The sequence below is a fragment of the Orycteropus afer genome, unplaced genomic scaffold (genome assembly GCF_000298275.1).
Source record: "Orycteropus afer afer isolate SDZICR_OR568_19922 unplaced genomic scaffold, OryAfe1.0 scaffold00035, whole genome shotgun sequence".
NCBI lineage: Eukaryota > Metazoa > Chordata > Mammalia > Tubulidentata > Orycteropodidae > Orycteropus > Orycteropus afer.
In genome coordinates, this window is record NW_006921622.1 from 17,683,149 (window position 1) to 17,708,570 (window position 25,422).

The 25,422-nt window shown below is 36.7% G+C and overlaps 1 protein-coding gene across 1 annotated transcript in view; it reads right to left on the minus strand.

The window, feature by feature from the left end:
- Positions 1 to 25,422, minus strand: part of LOC103193262 (protein adenylyltransferase SelO-like) — a gene marked incomplete at its 5' end in the record, with an annotated part of 95,354 nt that overhangs the window by 11,678 nt on the left and 58,254 nt on the right. Inside the window, 9 exon segments of the mRNA XM_042780343.1 lie at positions 1,242 to 1,285; positions 2,251 to 2,330; positions 8,824 to 8,899; positions 8,901 to 8,914; positions 9,011 to 9,092; positions 9,647 to 9,691; positions 18,060 to 18,189; positions 21,018 to 21,101; positions 24,779 to 24,851. Of these exon segments, the coding sequence (XP_042636277.1) occupies positions 1,242 to 1,285; positions 2,251 to 2,330; positions 8,824 to 8,899; positions 8,901 to 8,914; positions 9,011 to 9,092; positions 9,647 to 9,691; positions 18,060 to 18,189; positions 21,018 to 21,101; positions 24,779 to 24,851 (628 nt within the window).

Below are 25,422 nucleotides of genomic sequence, written 5' to 3' on the forward strand. Positions count from 1 at the left end.
ATGCTTGGTAGGGTGGAGGGTCGACGAAAGAGGGGGAGGCCTTCAGGGAGATGGATTGATACAGTGGCTGCGATGATGGGCTCGAGTATAGCATGGATTGTGGGGCTGGCGCGGGATCAGGCAGTGTTTCGTTCTGCTGTGCATGGGGTCGCTATGAGTCGGAAACGACTCGATGGCACTCAACAACAACAACAACAAAGTATCCAACCACCTTTTCTTTGATCTTGCTAGAATTTACATTGCAAAATGAACCAAATTCCATTTTTTCTTTTCTAGCCCAAGTTTGAAAGCATTTGGTAAAATGAAAATCAATACATCAGTGTGAATTATTCTTAAAACTACTACTTACTGGATGTGTATTATGGTGCAGGCACTATAGCAAGTTACTTTACATGTATTATTGCTAATCGAGTCGATTTTTGACTAACAGTGACCTTATATGATAGAATAGAACTGCCCCGAGGCTATAAATCTTTACAGAAACAGACTGCCACATCACTCTCTTGTGTGGTAGCTTGTAGATTCAAACTGTTGACTTTGTTTTTGGTTAGCAGTGAAGTGCTTTTACCACTGTGCCATCAAGGTTCCTATCGTTAGAACATACCTAGAAAATATCCCCATTTTAGAATAGCTAAGGGCCTTGACAGTAGTGCCTAACGCATTTGACTGCTAACCAGAAGGCTGGCGGTTCAAACCCCCCAGCCATTCCTCAGAAGGAAGGCTGGGCAATCTACTTCCGTAGTGATATTGCCTTGGAAACCAAAGGAGGGGTCGCTATGAGTCGGATCCGACTCTACGGCAGTGCATTTGGTTTTGGTTTGGTTAAGGGCCCTGGGATGTAGAGACTTAAATATCTTTTCCAAAGTCACTCAGCTAAAAGTGGCAGAGAAGAGATTCATCTGACAGATTCCAAAACTCATGTTCTTTCACCATACCACAAACCCACCATCCAGTTTCTCTACCAGCTTTCAGCTCTGTTTCATTTTAACATTAGTATACAAAGTTATGAAAGCAGAGCTATCATACACTATAAATTGAAAATCATCTGCTGCAAAGTCCGTATCTGTATCAAAGTACTTGAAACTTCAGCTCAACTAAAATAGACTTATCTAGATTTATTCCACTCCAAAAAGAAAAAAACTCAGTTCCCTTAAGCAATTGCTTTCAGGTTTGCAAAAAAAAAAAAATGTCACTTTTATTTGATAATCCTTAAAACTGAGCAAATCAAAAGGATTACTTACTTGCCATTCTTTTTCTTCTTTTAGAATCTGAGTCATTTGTGTTACTAAAAATGAATAAAACAAAAAACAATTAACTACTATCTCCCTAAATTACACAATTTTTATTCAAAAGGGAGGAAATTATTTCACAAGGCAAATATTCAAAAATCAGATGGAGGCAGTGGATAAATGGAAAATAGAAAATACTGAGTTTTATTAAACAATATATAAAATACCATCTTGTTTAGTTATCTTAGACAGTATTAAACTTTCTTCTATTTTTACTAATTGAAAAAAAAAATCTTTCTAAAATCTGAAAGGTATGACATACTTCCTTACCTTAAACATAGTTTTCTGAAAATAATACAACTTTTCTGGACTACTCAGGGTCACCATCTTAACTAGCCCTCAGTGGCTACTGAACAATGAAGGGGTATTTGCTCCTCTTTCTTCTTTCTCCATTGCCACTATCTACAACTTCTTTACTCTTTCATGTCTGCTGCTTCTAATTCATTATGAGTTATGAAACAACATAACTTATTACAACTGTATAAGATATGAAAATAAACAGATGTTGGATGAATGCCTGAGGCAACTCTCTTCCAGAGCTTCAGTGCTTGGCCTTGGGAAACCTGAGGGACATGGTATCAGAGAGCTAAGGGGATTAGAGGAGTGAGGTGCATGAGTGAGTTGTTACTAGAGATGCCTCAACCAGTGCACAGTTACCTAAGGGTAAAAAGGAAATGCTGAAAAGTAGAAAGAAAGAGAGGAAACTGATACACTGAAAATGCTAAAATAATACACTAAAACCTGCGAAAGCCAAAACCTGCATAAAGCAGAAACTCTCAGAAAAAGAAACCTTAAGCACTTTCCAATGAAACGAGAGATAGAAAAGTGGTAAGGCTGCACCCTGTCAAAGGTGGAAAAACTTGCAAGACCTGGAAAAACAAGGCAGTCCCATGGAGTTCTTGCTCTCACAGGTTTCACTGTACGTTATGTGACTTTTTTAGAAGTGATCAGATTACTTTACCTCTCCAGTCTCAAAAGGTACTGGGACACCCAGACAGGAAAGAGTTCGTGCTCTGAAATCTTCCTCAGTGCCCAGAAATGCTAAGTGAAAACACAGTAAGGGATTGCTTATTATATTAATAATTATTCAGGTTTATTTTAACATCATGTTCCTTTTAATTGTTTATGTTCTTTAATAATAACATGGTAACATCTGGAAGTTTTAAAAAGTATTCTATTTCAAATGGAAGTAATACAAAAAAAGAATATTTTCCTGTTCTTCACATATCATTCAAATCTGCAATTCTAATGGATGGAAATCCATGGAATGATAAGATTTAAGAAAAATTAAAAGAAACTACAACATTCCTGTAAGTAAGATTACATAATGACTATGTATATTATCAAAAGCCTGCCTTTAAATAGGGAACTCTCTAAATGTATAATTTAATTTTAAACACTTAATTTGCAACTGCATTTATTTATTCATCTATTAATTTATCTAACAAACATTTATGGAATGTCAACTATATGCTAGAAATTATACTACATGGGAAGATATAAACATTAATAAAACATGGTCCCTGCCTTTAAGAAGAAAAGTATGTAAAAAAAAAAAAAAAAATCAATGTCATTTGAGAAATGTTACTATAGGAATATATATATAAAAGGATCAGAGAACACAAAGGAATAAGCAATTAGCTCTACCTATGGAGGTAGGAGGAGCTCTGGTAGTGTAATGCCTAAAACACTTGACTGCTAACCAGAAGGCTGCCAGTTCAAACCCACCAGTCACTCCTCGGAAGGAAAGTTGGGCAATCTACTTCCGTAGTGATCCCGCCTCAGAAACCCAAGGAGGGGTCGCTATGAGTCGGGTCCAACTCAAGGGCACATAACAACAACAACAACAACAACAACAAGGAGGTAGGTGCAAACAATTTGGTTTGAACCCACCCAGCTGCACCACAGATATAAGGCCTGAAGATCTACTTACATAAGATCACAGCCAAGGAAACCCTATGCAGCAATTCTACTCTGTAACACTTGGGGCCGTCATGAGTTGGAATCAACTTGATGGCAATAGGTTTGGTTTGGTTTTAAATGGCTAAGAAAATCTCATAAGCAAGAGACACAGAAATTGACTACTGAAATGAGTAAATGTGCAACCATCTCTTCTCATTTAAATTTTCCCAACTCTTGGTAATTTAAATATTTATAACTGTCCAGAACTTGAACAAGTTACTCTAACATTACTTTGTCTCAGTTTTCCACACCTTAACTGATTATTAGTTCCAACAAATGAATAATTGATACTTCCAAGGAATTAAATCAAAGACATTTATTGGTTAACACTTTTCTGTATTTCCTACTGAATAGGTAGACATTGTTTTATTCAACTGACTCCTAGGAATTCAATTTATGGCTATTTTATACTTGTGAGAAAATTCTGTTAAAATTAGTATGACACATACCTATCTTAGCAGTAACAACTGCTCTCTTTCATTTTCAAACAACAGTAGCTTAACTCACATGTCCATTTCCTACCCTGACTACAACCATTTCTGTTTGAAATTGATAAAATAAGTTGTAAGACCTGAAATCTCTAGCTAATATACAGCTTCCATTATGGCACCCATCTTTACAACTCTACCTGGGCTCTCTATACTGGAGAGATCACATTGATAAAACAGAAGTCTGAAATTAAGAGAATTGCCACTACTTATTTATTACTACTATGAGCTAACAATTACTGAGTACCTGTACCCAGTACCTTATTAACCCATCTTACAGATGAAGCAAGTGAGAGTTAGAAAAATTGAATAACTTGTATAAGATTACATAGCCAGTAAAATAGGAACCCAGGATATGAGTCAGAATCGACTCAATGGTAGTGGGTAGAATCTGACAATGGCTCCCTGGGTAACGCAAAAGGTCAAACACTCGGCTACTAACCTAAAGTTTGGAAGTTCAAACCCACACAGAGGCACCTTGGAAGAACAGCTTGGTGCTCTGCTTCTGAAAGGTCACAGCCATGAAAACCCTATGAAACAGTTCTACTTGGCACACATTGGGTCACCATGAGTCAGAATCAACTCGATGGCAAGTAGATTGGTTTGGTTTTTGATAATCTGACTCCAGAGCCTGCTCTCTTCAACCTTATAGTACTATTCCTCGTAACCACAAAAACCGAACTCACTGCCACTGAATTGATTCCACTCATAGCGACCCCCATTGGGTTTCCAAGGCTGTAAATCTTTACAGAAGCAGTCTGCCCCATCTTTCCTCCATGGAGTGGCTGGTGGGTTCAAACTATCGACCTTTTGGTTAGCAGTGAAATGCCTTAATCACTACACCACCACAGCTGCTTTTATTCCTCTTAAGATGACTGTGAAAAATCAATCTTTTCTTGCCTCAACTTCACTATGTGTGAAAACAAAGGCTTGTTTTTAGTAAAATAATGGAGTTTAAAATATCAAAGAAAACTGCCACCAGAACCAATGCCATCAAATCAATTCTGACTCATAGTGACCATACAGGACACAATAGAAGTGCCTGTAGGATTTCCAAGGCTGTTAATCTTTACAGAAGCAGACTGCCACATCTTTCTCCTGCAGAGTAGTGGCTGGTGAATTTGAACCACTAACCATTCAGTTAGCAGCCAAGAGCTTTAACCACTCACTATACCACTAGGGCTCCTAAATATCAAAGAACACAGAATTAACAAAGAAATAATTTCAAAATGTTGTACAATGAAAACAACACTGGACAGCAGGCAATCTGGGTTCTAATTCTGGCCTTGCAGTGACCTACTATGTTAATTCAGGGAAGTCATTCAGTCTCTCTTGGATTCAATCTCCATATTTTTAACAATGAGTCGATCATTGTTAGGGAGTGAATTGTGTTCCCAAAAAATTTATGTTGAAATCCTAACGCCTAGTACCTAGGAATGTGATTTGTTTGGTAACAGGGTCTCTGAAGATGTTATCAATTAAGTTAAAGTGAGATCACACTGGAACAGGGTGCTTCTTAATCGAATTTAAGTGCTTCCTTATAAAAGAGAGATGGAGAGATAGAAAGGGGTTACAGCAACTGTGAAAATGCATCTGCAAGCCATGGAACACCTGGGGCTACTGGAAGCTGAGAGAGATAAGAAAGATTCTGCCTCTAGAGCCTTCTAAGAGAACATGGCCCTGTGACATCCTGAATTTGAACACCTAGCCTCCAGAACCATGAGACAATAAACTCTTGTTTATAAGCCACCAGTCTGTGATATTTTGTTACAGTAGTCCTAGGAACCAAATCAATTGTTAAGGTTCCTTCCCAGTAAAATTGTGTGATTCTAAGCATGAGATTGGCAAATGGGTCAACAACGTTAGAGAACTTAAACCTTTAGTTTAGACTACAATTATTTTCATCTTGAAGATTTGTTTTTACCTTTTAATAAACTTTTTCCTCTTAAAAATAAATGTAAAAATTAAATGTCAAAGTCTAATAGTCTGTCAATAGCTAGCAAAATTCTAACTATGTATATCCTTCTTTTTAATCTATTTTTTATGTTTTAGGTGACAGTTTATGAGGCAAATTAGGTTCCTCTTTAATCATTTTTATACAAATTGTTCCATGACATTGGTTGCAATTTTTACATTGTGTCAGTATTCTCATTATTTCCATTCTGTTTCTTCTGTTTCCACTGATCTAGCTTCCCTTCCTCTCCTTGCCTTCTCACCTTTGCTTTTAGGTAAATGTTGACCGTTTAGTCTCATACAGTTCATTGTTTAAGGTAGCATATTGCCCATGGGTGCTACTGTTCATTTTATAAGCCAGTCTATTATTTGGCTAAAAGGTTACCTGCAGAAATAGCTTCAATGCCATGTTCAAAGGGTTATCTCTGGGCGATAGTCTTAGGGATTCTTCTAGTCTCTGTTGGTCCAGTATATGTGGCCTTTTCTAGAAATTTGACTTTTGTTCTACTTTTCTCTTCCATTCTATCGGGGACCTTCTATTGTGCCCCTGGTCAGAATGGTCAGTAGTAATAGCCAAGCACCATCTAGTTCTGCTCTCTCAGGTTAGAAGAGACTGTGGTTTGTATAGGCTATTAATGCCATGGATTAGTTTCTCTTCTGAGTCTTTATTTCCTTTATTCTCTCCTGCATATATATCTTTTAACCTAGTAACCTAGGAAATTCCCTACAGATATGCCTGTACTATATGAAATGACCTATGTACATGGTAATAGCAAAAGTCTGGAAACAACCAAGAGTCTAGTTGTACAGAACTGGTTGTTTTGCAAAGGATTTACAGCCTTGAAAAGCCTATGGAGCAGTTCTATTCTGTCCTATAGCTATAGGGTAGCTATGAGTCAAAACTGACTTGATGTCAGTGGGTTTGGTTTTTGGTTAAACAAAATACATCTGAAAATCCAATGTTTTGCAGTTGTAAAAGGACAAGGATTTTTCTCTATGTATTGATATGGAAAATATCAATACATTTATGAGCAAGCATTAGTGGACTGATATCATCCAAATCAAGAGTGAATAAGAAGGCATTCACCAAGCCCTTTAGAGAAGACAGACGCTGCTATTCCACCTCCTCCACCTCGTTCAATGGCATAAGGTTACAGGATAGGTTCTTATCTCTTTATTTGTGACAAGGTGTCTTACCTCCCTCTTGAGGATGGTGATAGATTAGGTCAGAATTACCAAAACCTTTAAGAGAAACAATATCAAGCCAGATTCATTCTTTAACAGAATTTAAGCATTTGAAGGAATGGAAGTCCTTAAAGTCAGACTAGAAAAGCCAACACTGACAAAGTATTATGATTTATAATTCTCATTTCAAGTCTTACCGGCTCTATCTTATATACTTTTTCTTCTATTTCTAGTGCCTTAATCATTCTTATCTTTTTTTTTTTTTTAAATCTTTGCCTTCATGGCTATCCTCCCTACTTCCAGTTTCTCTCCCGGCAAAAGAAATGTTAACATTTATCTTTCCTAAAATGCTATTCTGATCATGCTGCTCCCCAGACATGACACCAAACAATTAGTCATTGCCTATAAAATATAACCCAAACTATTCTCCATTCTCTGTTAATATTTTCATGCACTGCAGGTGCTGCTTCTTTTTCTAGGAACTAGAACCTCCTTTGTGGGTGTTTTTCCAGCAGGATTAGTCAGGATTCTCAATTTTCTCATAGTACTCTATTCATATTTGTACACATGTCAAACTTTACTTCTAGACTATGAGTTCCTTGAAGGCAAGGACACGTCATATTCAGCTTCAGATTCTAAGTGTCTAGAAGAGTACCTGCCATGAAATAGGCAGTTGAGCCACTTAGTTAAGAATACCTATGGGCTTTGGATTAGAAAAATCTGGGGGGTCACTTATTAGTTGTGTGTCTCTAGGCAAATTAGTTCAAATCTTGGAGCTTTAATTTGAAATACTGGTGGCACAGTAAGAGTCTTCTGGTAATTCCCATATTATTCCACGAATTTAATGTATTAGCACTGAAATAAAAAGCTGACATATATTCCTAAAACTAAATTAAGTATACTTGGAAAACAGATTGGCAGTTTTTAAAAATGTTAGACTTAAGTTTACCAAATAATTCAGTAATTCCATTCCTACATATCTACCAAAGAGTAATAGAAAGATATGTCAAAAAAAAAAAAAAGCACCTGTGAGACCCCTGAGACTATGGCCCCTAGTTATCCCTAGGTACCTTGGAACTGAACTCCCTCATGTAGCTTACAGCCAAACAACAAACAGGCATATAGGGGTGAACAGTTACATCAGGTAGATACACTCCTTGGAGCAATCAATCATGGGAGAACAGAAGGGCAGTGTTTACGCAGGGAGACAGCTCGTGGGGCAGGAGTTCATAGGAAAGAAGGACACAGGGAAGAGGTAACTTACAGGGAGGAAGTGGAAAGAATGCTGTTACACTGTGGGGAATTGCAGTCAATGTCATGAAACAAAATGTGTATGAACTACTGTGTGGAAAATTAATTTGCTCTATAAACTTTCACCCAAATCACAATAAAAAAATTTTAAAAATTAAAAAAAAAAAAAAGAATATTCATAGCAGCATTACTCATAATTGCCAAAAAGTAGAAACAAGCTAAAGGCTGCTGGTAAATGGGTAAGCAGCATGTGGTATAGCCATACAGTGGAATACTACTCTAATATAAAGAACTACTGATATAGGATACAATGTGAATGAACCTCAAAAATATGCTAAGTAAAGAAGCAGACACCAAAAAAAAAAAAAAGTAGCAGCAGACACCAAAGACCACATATTGTATGATTCCATTTGTATGAAATATCTGGAAAAGGAAAATCTTCAGTGACAGAAAGTAGATTAGTAGTTGCTTGGGGCTGGGAGTGGAAACAAGGATTGACTTCAAATGGACACAAGGGATCATTTTAGAGTGATAGGTTCTAAAATTGAATTCTAGTCATAACTGAAGAACTCTGTAATAAGTAAAAATCACTGAATTGTACCTTTAAGACAAATTAATTTTACAGTATATAAATTATACCTCAACAAAGCTATTAAACAAACTTACTTAAAGAAAAAAATGTCATAAATTAGTACCTTAGGAATGTTGAGCTCCAATAACTGGCTTTGAGTAATCTCACTGAGCTGCCGAAATGTCATTGTAAAATCAGCTTGTCTTTTCCATGAGCTAATGAAAATAATTACATATATATGTCAATTTTTAAAAATATGTTGAGTAATAATTCAAATATTAATTAGAAAAAAATACAAAATGTTAACTCACATGTAAGAGAAATGCAATTAAATCATCATCACTCTCCCTTTCTCCAAGCAATCCCAATTTGGCTTTAAACAATTCTCTAAATCTTTTAAAAGGAGAAATGTCAATTCAATGTGTTATTGAAATTCTTACTGTTTTAAGAATTGTCCTTAAAATAACTAGGATGCTTTAATATCTGTATTCAGAAATGTTGAACACTATATAAATGTGGAACAAAAAAAAGACCAGCTGTGCTGGTCTGATAGAGCCTGGTGAGGCCCCTGGACTATATATAGCCCCTAATTATGCTTAAAGTCTGAAAGTGTCACTCCTGTGGCTTCCAGCCAAACAACAGACAGGTATATGGGGTGAACATTTACATCAGATTGATACACTCCTTGGAGGGATCAACTATGTGAGAACATGGCAGTATTTGTACAGGGAGACAGCTGGGGGGCAGGGGGCAGAAGTACATGGGAGGGAAGGACACAGGGAAAGAGGTAACTACAGGGAGGAAATGGGAAGATAGCTGTTACATTATTGGAAATTACAGTCAACGTCATGAAACAAAATGTGTATGAACTGCTGTACGGAAAATAAATTTGCTCTGTAAACTTTCACCTAAATCACAATAAAAATTTTAAAAAATAAGTGACAAACCTTATATAATAAAGAACAGGGAAATGGTCAAGAATCTGAGCAGCTCTATGAAGGAGAAAAAGGAACAGTTAAACCTTGATTTAAAATGAACATTCTTGAATAACATTTTACAAGAACAAAGTGAACCTTCTCATGTATTAAAGAGTATGGAGATTACATGGGACCTACCAACTCTGCCTTAGTGATTTAATCATATATCATATCTTGAAGAAAATGGTCAGTAAAAATCTATTATCTTAAAGATTTAGTAATAGTGCAGATGAAACTATCAGTTCTGAAACATCACTATACACAATTAGCTTATAGGATAAATGTTGATATGCCTTCATAATACCAAAAATTTAATTAGTATGTAAATGGTTTAGGGGTGTAATTTCAAAATTATCTTAAACTCAAAATAATGCATTACAAATACTTTACACCATACAATTAGATTTTTTTGCCTGAAGGTATGAAAACCTAAAAGACATTTAAAAACTATAAGAATTAAAGAGTTCTTAATCTTAAACCTATCCTTAAACAGGTACGAGGGAGAGCCCCCAGGCAGGAAGCTAAGGGAGATGAACTTGTCTGTCAGTTTCTCGTACTGTGGTAACTTGTGTGTTGCTGTGAGGCTGGGGGCTGTGCCATAAGTGTTTCAAACACCAGCAGGGTTGCCCACGGTGAACAAGTTTCAGCAGAGCTTCCATACTGACATAGACTTGGAAGAAGGAAGAGGCCATCCACTTCTCAAAGAATTGGCAAGTGAAAACCTTATGAACAGCAGTGAAACACTGTCTGATATATTACTGGACAACTTTATGAATAGCCCTGAAACACTATCCAATACAGTGCCGGAAGAGCCCCTCAGGAAGGCACTCAAGATACGAAAAAAAAAGAAAGAGCTGCCTCATCAGAGTAGAGCTGACCTTACTGATATGGATAAAGTAGAGCTTTTGAGACTTTCATTTGCTGATGTGGCAAAACTCAAAATGAAAAGAAACAGCTGCAAGCACCACTTAATGTGCTTAATGGAACATGGAATCTACAAAGTATGAATCTAGGAAAATTGGAGGTTGTCAAAATGAAATGGAACACATAAAGATTGATATCCTAGGCATTAATAAGCTGAAATGGACCAGCTTTGGCCATTTTGAATCAGATAACCATATGATCTACTATGCTGAGAATGACAGATTGAAGAGGAATGGCGTGACATTCATCATCACAAACAATGTTTCAAGATCTATCCTGAAGAACAATGTTGTCAGTGTTAGGATAAATATCCATACACCTACAAGGAAGGCCAGTTAATACTACCATTATTCAAATTCATGCACCAACCACCAAAGCCAAAGATGAGGAAATATAAGATTCTTACCAACTTCTGTAGTCTGAAATTGATAGCACATGCTATCAAGATGTGCTGATTATCACTGGTGAATGGAATGCAAAAGTTGGAAACAAAGAAGAATCACCGGTAATTGGAAAATTCGGCATCAGTGATAGAAATGACACTGGAAATCGCATGACAGAATTTTGCAAGACCAATGACTTATTTGTTGCAAATACTTTTTTCAACAACATAAAAGGTGACTATACATGTGGATCTTGCCAGATGTATGGAATACACAGGAATCCAAATCAACTACATCTGTGGAAAGATATAACGGAGAAGTTCAATATCATCAGTCACAACAAGGCAAAGAGCCAATTATGGAATAGACCATCAAATGTTCATATGCAAGTTTAAGTTGAAGCTGAAGAAGATTAAAACAAATTCGTGAGAGCCAAAATACAACTCTGAGTATATCCCAGATGAATTTAGGGACCATTTGATGAACAGATTTGACTCACTGAACACCAATAACTGAAGACCACAAGAGCTGTGGGATGACATCAAGGACCTCATACATGAAAAAAGCAAAAGTTCATTTAAAAGACAGAAAGGAAGAGAAGAACAAAATGGATGTCAGAAGAGACTTTGAAACTTCCTATTGAATGGAGAGTGGCTAAAGAACTGTGTAAGTGTATAGAAGAAATCATGAAGTAAAAGAGCTGAACAGAAAATTTCAAAGAGCAGGTCAAGAAAACAAAGTAAAGTATTATAATGAAATGTGCAAAGACCTGGAGTTGGAAAATCAAAGGGGAAGACCACACTCAGCATTTCTCAAGCTGAAAGTATTGAAGAAAAATTGAAGCCTCAAGTTACAATACTGAAGGATTCTATGGGCAAAATACTAAATGATGCAGGAAGTATCAAAAGAAGATGGAAGGAATATACAGACTCACTGTACCAAAAAGAATTGGTCAATGTTCAACCATGTCAGGAAGTAGTATATGATCAAGAACCAATGTGTGGATTCTACTTTGGTGAGTAGCGACTGGGCTCTTAAAAGCTTGCAAGCTGCCATCTAGATGCAACGATGGGTCTCTCCTCGTCCAGAGCAAAGAAGAATGAAGAAAACCAAAATTCATGGAAACAATTAGTCCTAGCAACTGGTACACCATCCAATCTGCAGCCTATATGACTATGAGACCAGAAGAACTAGATGGTGCCCGGCTACTACCGTCAACCACTTGGAAGAGGATCTGTGTAGGAGATCCTGGATAGAGAGGAAGAACAATGTGGAACAAAACTCAAAATCATTTGGAAAAAAAAATGGGGGGGGGACCAGGTTTGCTGGTCTGATAGAGTGTGGTGGACCCACTGAGACTGTGGCCCCTAGCTGCCCTTCAGGTCTGGAATTGAACCCATGCCTGTGGCTTCCAGCCAAACAATAGACAGGCATATGAGTTGAACATTTACCTAAGGTAGATACACTCCTTGGAGAGAACAAGCATGGAAGAAAGAAGGGCTGCTTATGCACAGGGAGATAGCTCAGGGGGCAGGAGTGCATGGAGGGATGGACACGGGGAAGAGGTAACAATCAGGGGGAAGTAGGAGAGATGTTGCATTGTGGTAAATTGTGGTCAATGTCATGAGACAAAGTGTATGTGAACTGCTGTATGGAAATTGTATTTGCTCTGTAAATTTTCACCCAAATCACAATTAAAAAAAAAAGAAAGAAAGAAAATAAGGCTAAATAAGAACTGTATGCACTTGTTCCAACTTCCTACAAATTTGACTTGAAAGACACACTTAGGAACTGATCCCATTCATAACTCAAGGAATTCCAGTATAAAAATATATGTTGATAAAAACATCATCAGGTGCAACATAAGACAGTTTAAGGCCAGTGGCAAGAGCAGTTCAAAAGAAAAAAACTTGTAAGCAGCCATCTAGATGCAATAGTGAGTTTCTCCTTGTCCACAGCAAAGAAGAATGAAGAAAACCAAAGATGCATGGAAACAATTAGTCCACAGGACTAGTGGACCATGAGAACTTCACTCTACAGGACCAAGAGACCAGAAGAACTAGTTGGTGCCTGGCTACCGCTGTCAACCACTCAGAAAGGGATCAGTACAGGAGATCCTGCATAGAGTGGGAGAGCAATGTGGAACTCAAAATCATAACAAAGACCAGGTTTACTAGTCTGACAGAGCCTGGTAAGACCCCCAAGACTATGGTTCCTAGGTATCCTTCATGTCTGGAATTGAGCTCACTCCCATGGCTGGCAGCCAAATAATAGGCACATAAGGTAAACATTAACATCAGGTAGATACACTCCTTAGAATGATCAATCATGGAAAAACACAATGGCAGTATTTTCACAGGAAGATAGCTCAGAGGGCAGGAATGCATAGGAAAGAAGGACACAGGGAAGATGTAACTACAGGGAGGAAGTAGGAAGAGAGCTGTTACATTGTGGGGAATTGCAGCCAATGTCATGACACAAAATGTATATGAATTGCTGAATGGAAAAGGCATTTGGCCTATAAATTTTCACCCAGATCACAGGAAAAATTAGAAGAAGGAAAAAAAAGAACCAATTTGGGGATCATAACAAATTATGAATAACATTGTGAAGAATGGAAATTCTAGAACACTTAATTGTGCTCACAAGGAACCTATACACATACTAAGAGGCAGTCGTTCAAACAGAACAAGAGGATACCATGTGGTTTAAACTCAGGAAAGATGTGCATTAGGGTTGTAACTTTTCACTATACTTAGTCAATTTGTAGGGTGAGCAAATAATCCAAGAAGCTAGACTGTATGAAGAATGTAGCATCAGGATTGGAGGAAGACTCATTAAGAATCTGCAATATGCAGATGACACAACCTTGCCTGTTGAAAATGAAGAAGACTTGAAACACTTATTGATGTAGATCAAAGACTACAGCCTTCAGTGTTGATTACACCTCAACATAAAGAAAACAAAAATTCTCACAAATGGCCCACTAAGCAACATCATCAACAGCACCTAACAACAACAACAAATATAAACATTACAAAGTTGTCTGTTATTAACTCTATTGTTTAAACAGAAAAAAAATGAAAAATAAAAAAAAACACTTTTTTCCTCAACTTAAGTTCAGAATGTTGGGCAATCCTACTTCCGTAGTGATACTGCCTTGGAAACCCAAGGAGGGGTCGCTATGAGTCGGGACCGACTCGATGGCAAATAATAACAACAACAACAAAGTTCAGAATATATCAGAGATCACACAATAGACAGAAGAATATAAACATTTCATTCAGCTTTATTACAGATAAAAGCTAGTCTGAAGAATATGGCTTAAGTTTAAAGTAAATAGGTTTCATAATATTTTGTGCCTAAATCAGAAAGACTTATCCACTCTTTAATGGGTGGAAATTCAGTAGATGAATTGAAAGAGAAGATTACTCTTGAGACTCAAATTTAGAGGCCTAGAATATCAAGTAGAAGTACCAAGTGGGTAACAGATTGAGGGTTAAATGCAAATAATGGGGGAAAAGCAGAGCACAGAAAGAAACTGATGGGGGGAAATGCAACACTTAATTAAGTAAGAGCAGAAAATGTCCCTGATTGCATGCATCAGTTAGAGTTCAATCAGAGAAATAGAAGTACTATGAGTGGGGTAGAAAATAGATTTATTTTAGGAATTTGAACCCACATAACTGTTAGAGCTGGTTAGGGATTAAATATATGTAATGTTGCTTTGCATCTGGTGTTGGGTCCAAAGTCAGCAGAGAAGACAGTCATAAGACAAAGTAGGACATGAAGTGAGAGAGAGCAAGGACAAACTGGACCCCACAAAGACAAACTAAATCCATGTTTATTTCTCAGGTTTCCAAGCTCAGTGATGCAGGTAACCTTTAAGATAAGCTGGTCCCTTTGCTACCAAGCTGGTTGTGCTTGGCAGCAAAGGGACCAGCTTATTTTCAGAGAAGCTGGAGAAGATTATCAGAGAAGCTGGAGAAGACAACCAGAGGCAGCTGAAGGAACTACACTCCTGATTGCTTCCAGATGACAAGATGAGCCAGCAGGTTAATGATAACATGTGTGAGCTGCATCAGTGCTTGACACCCTATACCAGCCTTCTGGTGTAGTACCCAAACTGTTGCTTTACTTCTGCCTTCTAGATCTCACAAATTTCTCTTGTAGCCAATCTAATCAGTAATTAACTGTGCACGGAAAGGTAGTCTTAGAAACATAGTTCCACTTAGCTAAGTTGATACTGTATAAGGCCACTACACTAGAGATGGTCATATGATTATGAACTGGCTCATGTGAAAGGAAGGAGTCCTGGGGCGGGGTAGTGAAGTGCTCAGCTGTTAACCAAAAGGCTAGCAGTTCAAATCCACAAGCCACTTCATTGGGAGAAAGATGAGGAAGTCTGCATCCATGAAGATTTAGAGCCTTAGGAACCCTACAGGGCAGTTCTACTCAGATCTATAGGGTCACTATGAATTTGAATCTACCTGATGGCAATGGTTTGAGTAATGTGAAATGAGAGCAGTGATGCATATAAATTCTGAAACATGTCCTTCAATACAGGGGACTAGCCTCTTTTTTTCTTTCCCCATACTGCTACATATAATAGGGATGTGATAGATGAAGCCCCATCTCAGACCATGAGGACCACATACTATGGATAGTGGAATGGAAAACCAGTAGTGTGGGACCCCACTAAATAATAAGCCTCCATACCAGCTCTGAATTATCATCCACCACAATTTTATGGGACAGAAAAATACATTTTCTTCAAGCTACTATATTTTGGGTTTCTGTCATATGCAGCTAATACACTAGATACCATTCATCTGACAGATTAAAATAAAATACTAATGGTTATGCAAAGATTTAGACAATGTATCATCTATATTCCCCTTCTGAGTGAAATATATAAGGAAGTAATAAAGTCAGAGACTTCAAGATAGGGAACTATGAAAAGAAAATGGTCAAAAGCAGTGAAATGACTTGAAACATATATGTGTGTGGGGTTGGGGAGGTAAGTGCTAAAAGCAAAGATTCTCAAAATAGATGAGATATACTTTAAGGGAACCTAACAATCTAAAATTCAAAATATTAAACTTCTTGGGAGCTCTGGTGGCGTAATGCCTAATGCATTTGACTGCTAACCAGAAGCCTGATGGTTCAAACACACCGGCCACTCCTCAGAAGGAAGACTAGGCAATCTACTTCCATAGTGATACCACCTCAGAAACCCAAGGTGGGGGTGCTATGAGTCGGATCCAACTCGATGGCCATGAGTTTGGTTTTTCAAACTATCTTACCAAAGTCCAGCAGTTGAGTAATTACAGGTAAAAACACAGAGGCATTCTAAAGTTCTCATCTTGCTGATGTGTAAGAAAAAGCAATGGGCAAACAGAATCTGAGTGAGAGAAAATATAATAGTAGAGGAAATGGCAGAAAAGCAGAATTTAAAAAAAAAAAAAAAAACAGTAGTTTCCAAATAACAGTGGGAAATGAATGAACAGCTCAAACCAGAAAAATGAAAGTGAAAGAAAAAAAATGTAAAATAAAGTGAATGCAAGCTAGAAGAAATATAATCAAGCATACTCATTGTTATAATAAATGAAACCATTTAACAGTGAGTTAGAAACTAGCTATATGTTTTGTTTTTAAAACACTTTAAAAAATGATAAAGAAAGGCAAAAAAATAAAATGGGATTCAAGACAAACTCAATAAAAACAAAGCCTGAATGGCAATCAGTATCAGATCAGTTGAAAGTGAATGTTAAAGTACTAAACGGGAAAAAGGAGGCTATCATGTTAGGACAAAAGGCACAAGTTTTGAAGAAGATGTAAGTAAAAAACAAACAACAAAAAAAAAAAAACCCTGTATGTCCCAAAAATTCAGCAGCAAAACATGCAACTTTGAAACAATTAGCAAAAATAACTTGAAAAAAAAACTATTAAAATTAGAGATTTTAGTTGGAATTAGAAACACCATTTGCTCCAACAATCCCATTATTAGGTATACATCCTAAAGAAGCGTGAGCCAGGATAAGAAAAGATACATATGCACACCCTTGTTCACTGCAGCACTATTTATAATAGCAAAAAGAGGAAACAACTTAGGTGTCTATCAACAGAAGAATGGATAAGCAAACTATGGAACATACACACAATGGAATACTATGCAACCCTAAAGAATAATGTAGAATCTGTGCAACACCGCATAACATGGATGAACTTGGAGGATATTATGCTGAGTGAAATAAGTCAATCACAGAAGGACAAATATTGTATTAGTTCATTATTGTAAAAAGTCAAGGAAAGGTTTTTATTTGGAAGGAAACTTTCTTTGTTGGTTACCGGGGTGGGAGGGGAGGGAGAAAACACAGCAAAAATTTTTAAAAACTAAAAAAAAAATGACAACCATACCATAATAATGTAAGACGTTTAATAGTAGAGGAAACTAGGTGTGAGGCATATGGGGACTCTGCACTATTTTATAACTTCTTTTAACTCTAAAACTATTCTAAAATAAAAAGTCATCTAAAAAAGAAATTAGAGATTTTAATATACAACTCTTAAGAATCAAACTTATCAAGTACATTAAAAAATGGAGTTATAGAGCTCTTGAATAATAAAATACACTCAATTTGATGTATGTTACAATCTTTGATTAGAAAATATACATTTTTTTGTATGACCATGAAAAATACCCAAAACTTTATTTTGTTGGATGACAAAGAAACATTAATGCATTTTGAATAGTAAGAGATTTTACCGAACACATTCTTTGATCATAGAAATATGGACAAATAATGAACTATTTGGGTATGAAAGATAAATAACCCTTCGGTCAAAGAAGAAAGAAACCAAAATTTCACAGTATCTAAAAAGTATAAATAGGAAAACACTTTAACCAAAACCTCAGGAAAAAAAAGCCAAAATTTTACTAGCAAAAAAGTACATAGCTTAAAATGCCTTCTTTATTTTTTTTTTTAAAGTAAGATATAGCAATGCTTTTCAAAAAATAATAGTTATAAAATACATTTTCATATAGACTCTTAATAGATTTTAAATTTACTTACAACTGCTTTTGCCTAGGATTCAGTAATGGGCTTAGAGCTTGCAACAACTTGTGTAAATTAAACATCCCAACATTGACTTGATTTCCTATTTTATATCTTTTTTCATCATCAGATGTGTTTGGTACAAAATCTGTTTAAAACAAAATACTATAGTTTTACAGTGGAGATCATTATAATGAATAGCTGCTTTCTTTACTTTTAAGTTTACACTTAGTAAGTTTACATTTATTAGATAAAAATCTCCCTGACATTAAATATCTAACTCCAAAGTAGTGCAAATACTGGGGAGGGAAGAGGAAAGAATAACTTTGGGCTAGTTGGGGGCCACACGGTGAGGTAGGCAAGGGGAGGGATGGTATCAAAAGAGTTTGTGACCACCATGATAACATTGTGGAAAGGGAAGACACCAAATTGTGCACATAAGATATAGACAACAGAGGCTAATACCAGTATATCCACAATACTGCATTACCATTAACACCAACATCAAGCTACAGATAAACACATAAACATCTGAGAAGATCAGATGGGGGTCAGTGAACAGGATTATACTCTAGACCAAGGATAGATTCAGCTAAGGCTAATCTTGCACCAGTGATACAAAATACCCACAATCCTTATAGAAACAACAAAAGACAAACATAGAGCAATCCTTCACAGACAGCTAGACACTGTGGGAGAGAGAGCCAACAGATCTATCGACTCAGGACCATGATATTGGGAGACACCAGACTCAACTGGCACAACAAAATACATAAAAATCTTGTTTCACAACCTACATTGATGAGTAGCGACTAACATCTTAAAAGTTTCAAGCAGCCATCTAAGATGCAGCTATTGGTCTCCTATCATCGGAAGTGAAGAAGAATGCAAAAAACCAACGGCATTTGGAAGCAATCAGCCCTAGGACATGATGGACCTCTAGACCAGAAGAACTAGATGGTGCCTGGCTACCAATGCTAACTACTCAGGAAAGGATCAAAACTGGAGATCCTGGATAGAGTGGGAGGAAAAACGTGGAACAAAATCCAAAAACACAATAATCACCAGAATTACTGGTCGGATAGAGTCTGGTGGGACCCCCAATACTATGGCCCTGGGATACACTTTAGGCCTGGGATAAAACTCACTCCCAGGGGCTGGCTCTCAGCCCAGTAGTAAACAAGACATACATGCAGACCACTCAACCCAGGGTTATGCACCCACATACTCTATGGAGATGCATCCCTTGGAGCAATCGATCACAGGGCACCAGAGCGGCAACATTCGCATGGAGGAAATGCAGGACACACAGGTGTGCACTACTATGAGGGGCACAGGGGGAGGGGGGACTGGGAAGGGAGGGAAGGAGAGTAGGTTAGGGTTGGGGATGGTAATTGGGGAGTGAAACCAAATGTACACGAAATATTGAATGTAAAACAAACTCTGCTCTGTAAATTTGCACCTAAAACACAATAAAATAATAGTAATAAACAAAGTAGTTCAAATACTAATATCTATATACACTAAAACTTTTAGAGCTCTGGTGGGGTGGTGCCTAAGGCATTTGACTGTTAACCAGAAAGCTGGAGGTTCAAATCTACCAGCCACTCCTTGGAAGGAAGGTTGAGCAATCTACTTCTGTAGTAATACCACCTCAGAAACTCAAGGAGAGGTCACTATGAGTCAGATCCGACTCGACAGCAGTGCGTTTGTTTGTTTGTTTTATTTGTCTAATAGAGGAATATATTTGTAACTTTCAAGAGTGCCCACATTATCCTAATTGCTATTTCCCTTCTTCAGAGACCAAAAAGCCAGAGGAAAAAGTGTTATTTGCAAATATTTTTGAGTAATTTAAATATATTATTTTACTGTTAAGAAAAAAATAATACAATATCCACTGGGAATCCTATAGCCTAACACAAAAAAATGAGGGGCAAAGCAAGTGAAATATTGGTGGCAATTAGAATTAAAAATAGCAATAACTTTGGCTTTAATCATAATTATAAAATGACTAAGCTGATGACATAATTTGGTAATACCAAAAAAAAAAAAAAAAAACCCTAAAAGACCCACAACTATACTATAGGTATAGTCTCCCATTCCCTGAATAAGTGAATAAAAGAACGGGCAAGGGGAATATTAGAGCAATAAACTATCTCTGAATGGAAATTTTATGTCCCTGCAGATCCTTGTGGAAGGTCAGGATGAGAAGGAAAGCATTATGAAACTTTCTCAAACGAGAAAGACAATAGCTAACTACATTGGCTAAAGTTTACTAAATGCTAAGTTTCCCTTCCATGTCAACATATACACACATGATCTATCTATGTATCGATTTGTCTATTTACCTATCCATCTATCTCTTATCTTTTGTAATGAAGTGCCATAGATAATTTAGATCTTGGCAGTAAGGGAGAAGATCTCTAACTGTGGACCAGTTAACTGCTCTATTCCATGAACATAGGCCACACTTTTAATCTCATTCAATCAGGGCAGCCCCTAGCTGCCCTTCAGGTCTGGAACTGAACCTACACCTGGGGCTTCCAGCCAAACAAAAGACAGGCATATGAGCTTAACATTTACCTGAGGTAGATACACTCCTTGGAGAGAATAATCATGGGAGAAAGAAGAACTGCTTATGCACAGGCAGATAGCTCAGGGGGCAGGGGTGCATGGAGGGATGGACACGGGGAAGAGGTAACTATCGGGAGGAAGTGGGAGGGGAGCTGTTGCATTGTGGTAAATTGTGGTCAATGTCATCAGACAAAGTGTATGTGAACTGCTGTATGGAAAGTGAATTTGCTCTGTAAATTTTCACCCAAATCACAATAAAATAAAAAATTAGAGAAAGAAAAAAAATGTCTGTTTTATGAATAAACCCAACTTTTTCTACTACCCTATCGTGCATTATCTATAACTGTTTTATATACAGTATACAAACACATACTCACACATATACAAAAAAATCATACATACCTGGATTATAGGCCTCCATAAAACCAAATGGACCATAGTCAATTGTAATGGATAACAAACTAAAGTTATCAGTATTACAAACACCTAAAACAATACATTAAAAAAAAAAAAAAACATGAAAATCAAATAGTAACATATTTTTCTTTTAATGTTATGAAATCATTCAGAATAAGTTACAGAGATGCATTCATTTCAGAGATAAGACAATATTAGATTATCAACTGAAAGTTTAATTGGTGAAATCAAATAGCTTGATATATGTTAAAACTCTATTTTAAAATTAAACTTAGCCTTTTGTTTTATAACTGCCTTCCCCCAGAGATTTCAAATACTACAGGAGAATAAACCCTCAAGAAATGGAATTTCTTCTTTTCTTTAGCCTCAAGATCCAGAATTTCCTCAGAAGAAGACTGAACAATCTACTTCTGTAGAGACATCACCTTGGAAACCCAAAGAGAGGTCACTATGAGTCAGGACCGACCCAATGACACTGAGTTATATTATTAATAATATATACATGTATATGGGATATATATATAATTATTTGGAATGGAATTGAGGCTAGAAAATGAACAAAATTCATTAATTTTCAAAAACTGTGAAAAGGAGAAAAGGTAAAAATATGGGTATATATTCCTATAACTGTCATAGGTAAGAGACTCCCAGATAGAGGCAGAGGGTGAGGTGGGAGGACATACTAGCCTAGTACGGGATATCTTGGCAAGGTAGCAGTGTTGTTAGGTGTCATCAAGTCAGTTCTGACTCACAGTGACTCTATATACAACAGAATGAAACACTGCCCAGTCCTGCACCATCTCAAAATTGTTGCCATGCTTGAGTCCATCATCGCAGACACTGTGTCAATCCATCATATTGAGGGTTCTCCCCTTTTTCACTGACCCTCTACTTTACCCAGCATGATATCTATCCTTCTCCAGAGACTGATCCCTTCTGACAACATGACCAAAATATGAGAGACGAAGTCTGGTCATTCTTGCTTCTAAGCAGCATTCCAGCTATACTTGGGCCAAGACAGATTTGTTCATTCTTCTGGCAATTCATGGTTATATTTAGTATTCTTCACTGACACCACAATTAAAATTCATCAATTCTTCTATAGTCTTCCTTATTCACTGTCCAGGTATCACACGCATATGAACAAACCAAAACCAAACACTGCCGTCGAGTCGGATCCAACTCATAGCAAACCCTCCTTGGGTTTCCAAGGTGCTACCACTATGGAAGTAGATTGCCCAAAATATGAGGTGACTGAAAATACCATAGCTTGGTCAGATACAACTTATTCTTCAAAGTGACATCTTTGTTCTTTAACACTTTAAAGTAAACTTTGGAGTAGATTTGACCAATGCAACATATCCTTTGATTTCCTGATTGCTGCTTTCCATGGGCATTGATTGTGGATTCAAATAAAATGAAATCCTAGACAACTTCAATCTTTTCTCTATTTATCATGATGTTGCTTATTGGTCCAGTTGTGAGGATTTTTGCTTTCTTCAGTTTGAGGTTTAATATACACCGAAGGTTGTAGTCTTTGATCTTATCAGTAAGTGCTTCAAATCCTCTTCACTTTCAGCAAGCAAGGTTGTATCACCTGCATACAGCAGGTTGTTAGTCTTCCTCCAATCCTGATGCCCCATTCTTCTTCATATAGTCCAGCTTCCTGGATTATTTGCTCAGCATAAAGATTGAATAAGTATGATAAAAGAATACAACCCTGACACACACCTTTCCTGATTTTAAACCATGAAGTAATCACTCATTCTGTCTGAATTACTGCCTCTTGGTCTATGCACAGGTTCCTCATGGACACAGTTAAGTGTTCTTGAATTCCCATTCTTCACAATGTTATCCATAATTTGTTACGATCCACACAGTTGAGTGCCTTTGCATAGTCAATAAAACACAGGTAAACATCTTTCTGGTATTCTTTGCTTTCAGCCAAGATTCATCTGACATCAGCAATAATGTTCCTTGTTCCATACCCTCTTCTGAATCCAGCTTGAATTTCTGGAAGTTCTCTATGTATGTACTGCTGTAGTCATGTTTTAATTAGCTTCAATAAAATTTATTTGCATGTGATATTAATGATATTGTTGAGTAACTTCACATTCTGTGGGATCACTTTCCTTTGAAATGGGCACAAAATATGGATCTCTTCCAGTCAGTTGGCCAGGTAGCCGTTTTCCAAATTCGTGACATAAATGAGTGAGCACCTCCAGCACTGCATCTGTTTGTTGAAACATTTCAATGGGTATTCCATCAATTCCTGGAGCCTTGTTTTTTGCCAGTTCCTTCAGCGAAGCTTCAACTTCTTCCTTCAATACCATCAGTTCTTGATCATACACTATTACTGACATGGTTGAACACTTACCAATTATTTTTGGTACAGTGACTCTTTATTCTTTCCATCTTCTTTCAATATTTCCTGCATCATTCAATACTTTGCTCATCGAATACTTCAATATTGCAACTGAATTTTTTCTTTAGTTCCTCCAGCTTGAGAAATGACAAGCATGTTCTTCCCTATTGATTTTCTAACTCCAGGTCTTCTCAAGCTTCCCTTTGAATTCTTCTGTTCAGTTCTTTTCCTTCATCATTTCTTCCATTTCTTTTAGCTATTCTATGTTCAAGAGCAAGTTTCAGAGTCTCTTCTGATGTCCATTTTAGTCTTTTCTTCCTTTCTTGGATTTTTTTTTCTTTTTGTCTTTTTTATCCTTTTTTTAATGTGTTTTTTGTACTGTGATTTGGGTGAAAGTTTATAAAAAAAAATGGTTTTCCATTCAACAATCCATATACATTCTGTTTTGTGACATTTACTGTAATCCCCATACATAACAGCATTCTTACAACTTTCTCCCTTTCTTGTCTTTTAATGACTGTTTGCTTTCTTTGTGTATGATGTCCCTGATGTGTTTACTATTTCAACCTTTTTGAGAGGCAAGATGGCCCTGTTTATCAAAATGTCATATGTATAGATTCTCTAACTCTGCCATTCCACTTCGAGAGATTTATCCTCAAAAACTCACCTTCAAGAGTGCAAAGATACAGTTATATGGGTAGTCCCTGAAGCACTGTTAATAACAGAAAAACTCAGAAACACCAACTCTGCATCCTACCCCCATCTCAAGTGAGAAAAAGAGAGTATATGTTTGATAATTTAAGCAGATTTCCAGAAGTTTTCCATTTGGTATTTACCTAGAGAATTTAGTATATATCTGACTTTGTTTTTAAGTTATTCTTAGTTCCTTTTAATGCAACCCCATGCAGTGTCTGGCTTCAAACACACAAAGCAGTTTTGTTTTTTTCGCAGGATGCAAAATGCATAACAGAAAGAAGTTTAGAAGAATTGAGAGAAATGGTTAATGGTGATTATCTTAGGGAGTGGAATGCCCCTTCACTCTGTATTTTAAATTTTTTAGCATAAACATGTAGCACTTTTATAACTAAAATTTAAAAAATAGTTTTAAGGAGATCTAAACACAATATGTACTTACACATATAATCTTAAAGAGCTTTACAGGTAACATCAAAATGAAGATACTCTATTTGTGTATACTGTTCATTTAAAACTATTTTAAAGATGAGAAAAATATTTCCCTGTTGCTAAGAACAAATTTTTATATTAAAAATATGAAGAAGCTCATGAGCAGGGATATTTTTAAATACACAAAAGGAAGTCCTCTCCTATAACAAATTAATTCTATTTTATCATCATAATGAAGTATCAATAGGTAACTTACCATGAGCAAAACCAACAGACATCCATAAGGCAATAAGTTGTGCAGTCTCAGATACCACAACAGACAAAAAATCCTAAAACAAAATTTTAAAAATCTTCAGATTTAGGATTTTTTTTCTTTTAAGCCATCACATGATAAGAGTTCAAAGGTGGATCAAAGATAACTAAAGGAATGGAAAATAATGCATGTAAGAAAAATGGAAAAACGTAGAATTATTCATCTGGAAGCAATGTATAAAAGGATCAGGCATAGTATTATGACCAGGTTTTCTCCATTTCCAGTAAGAAAGGTGAAAAACAAATTGGACTTCATAAAAATTATGTATTTTTGTATATCAAAGGACTTTATAAACAAAGTGAAAAGCCAAACGTGAGATTGGGAGAAAACTTTCAGGAACCATGTATCAGATAATTAGGATCTAGTGTTCAAAATATATATAAAACTCCTACCACTTAACAACTAAAAGACAACAAATCAAAAAATGGGCAAAGGAGCTACCCAGAGGGACCGAGTAGTTGATCCTGTGGGCTTGGGACCATAGTCACAGGGGACAACAAGCTCAATTGGCATAACATACTATACAAAACATTGTTCCACCTACTACTTTGGCGAGTAGCGACTGGGATCTTAAAAGCTAGCAAGCT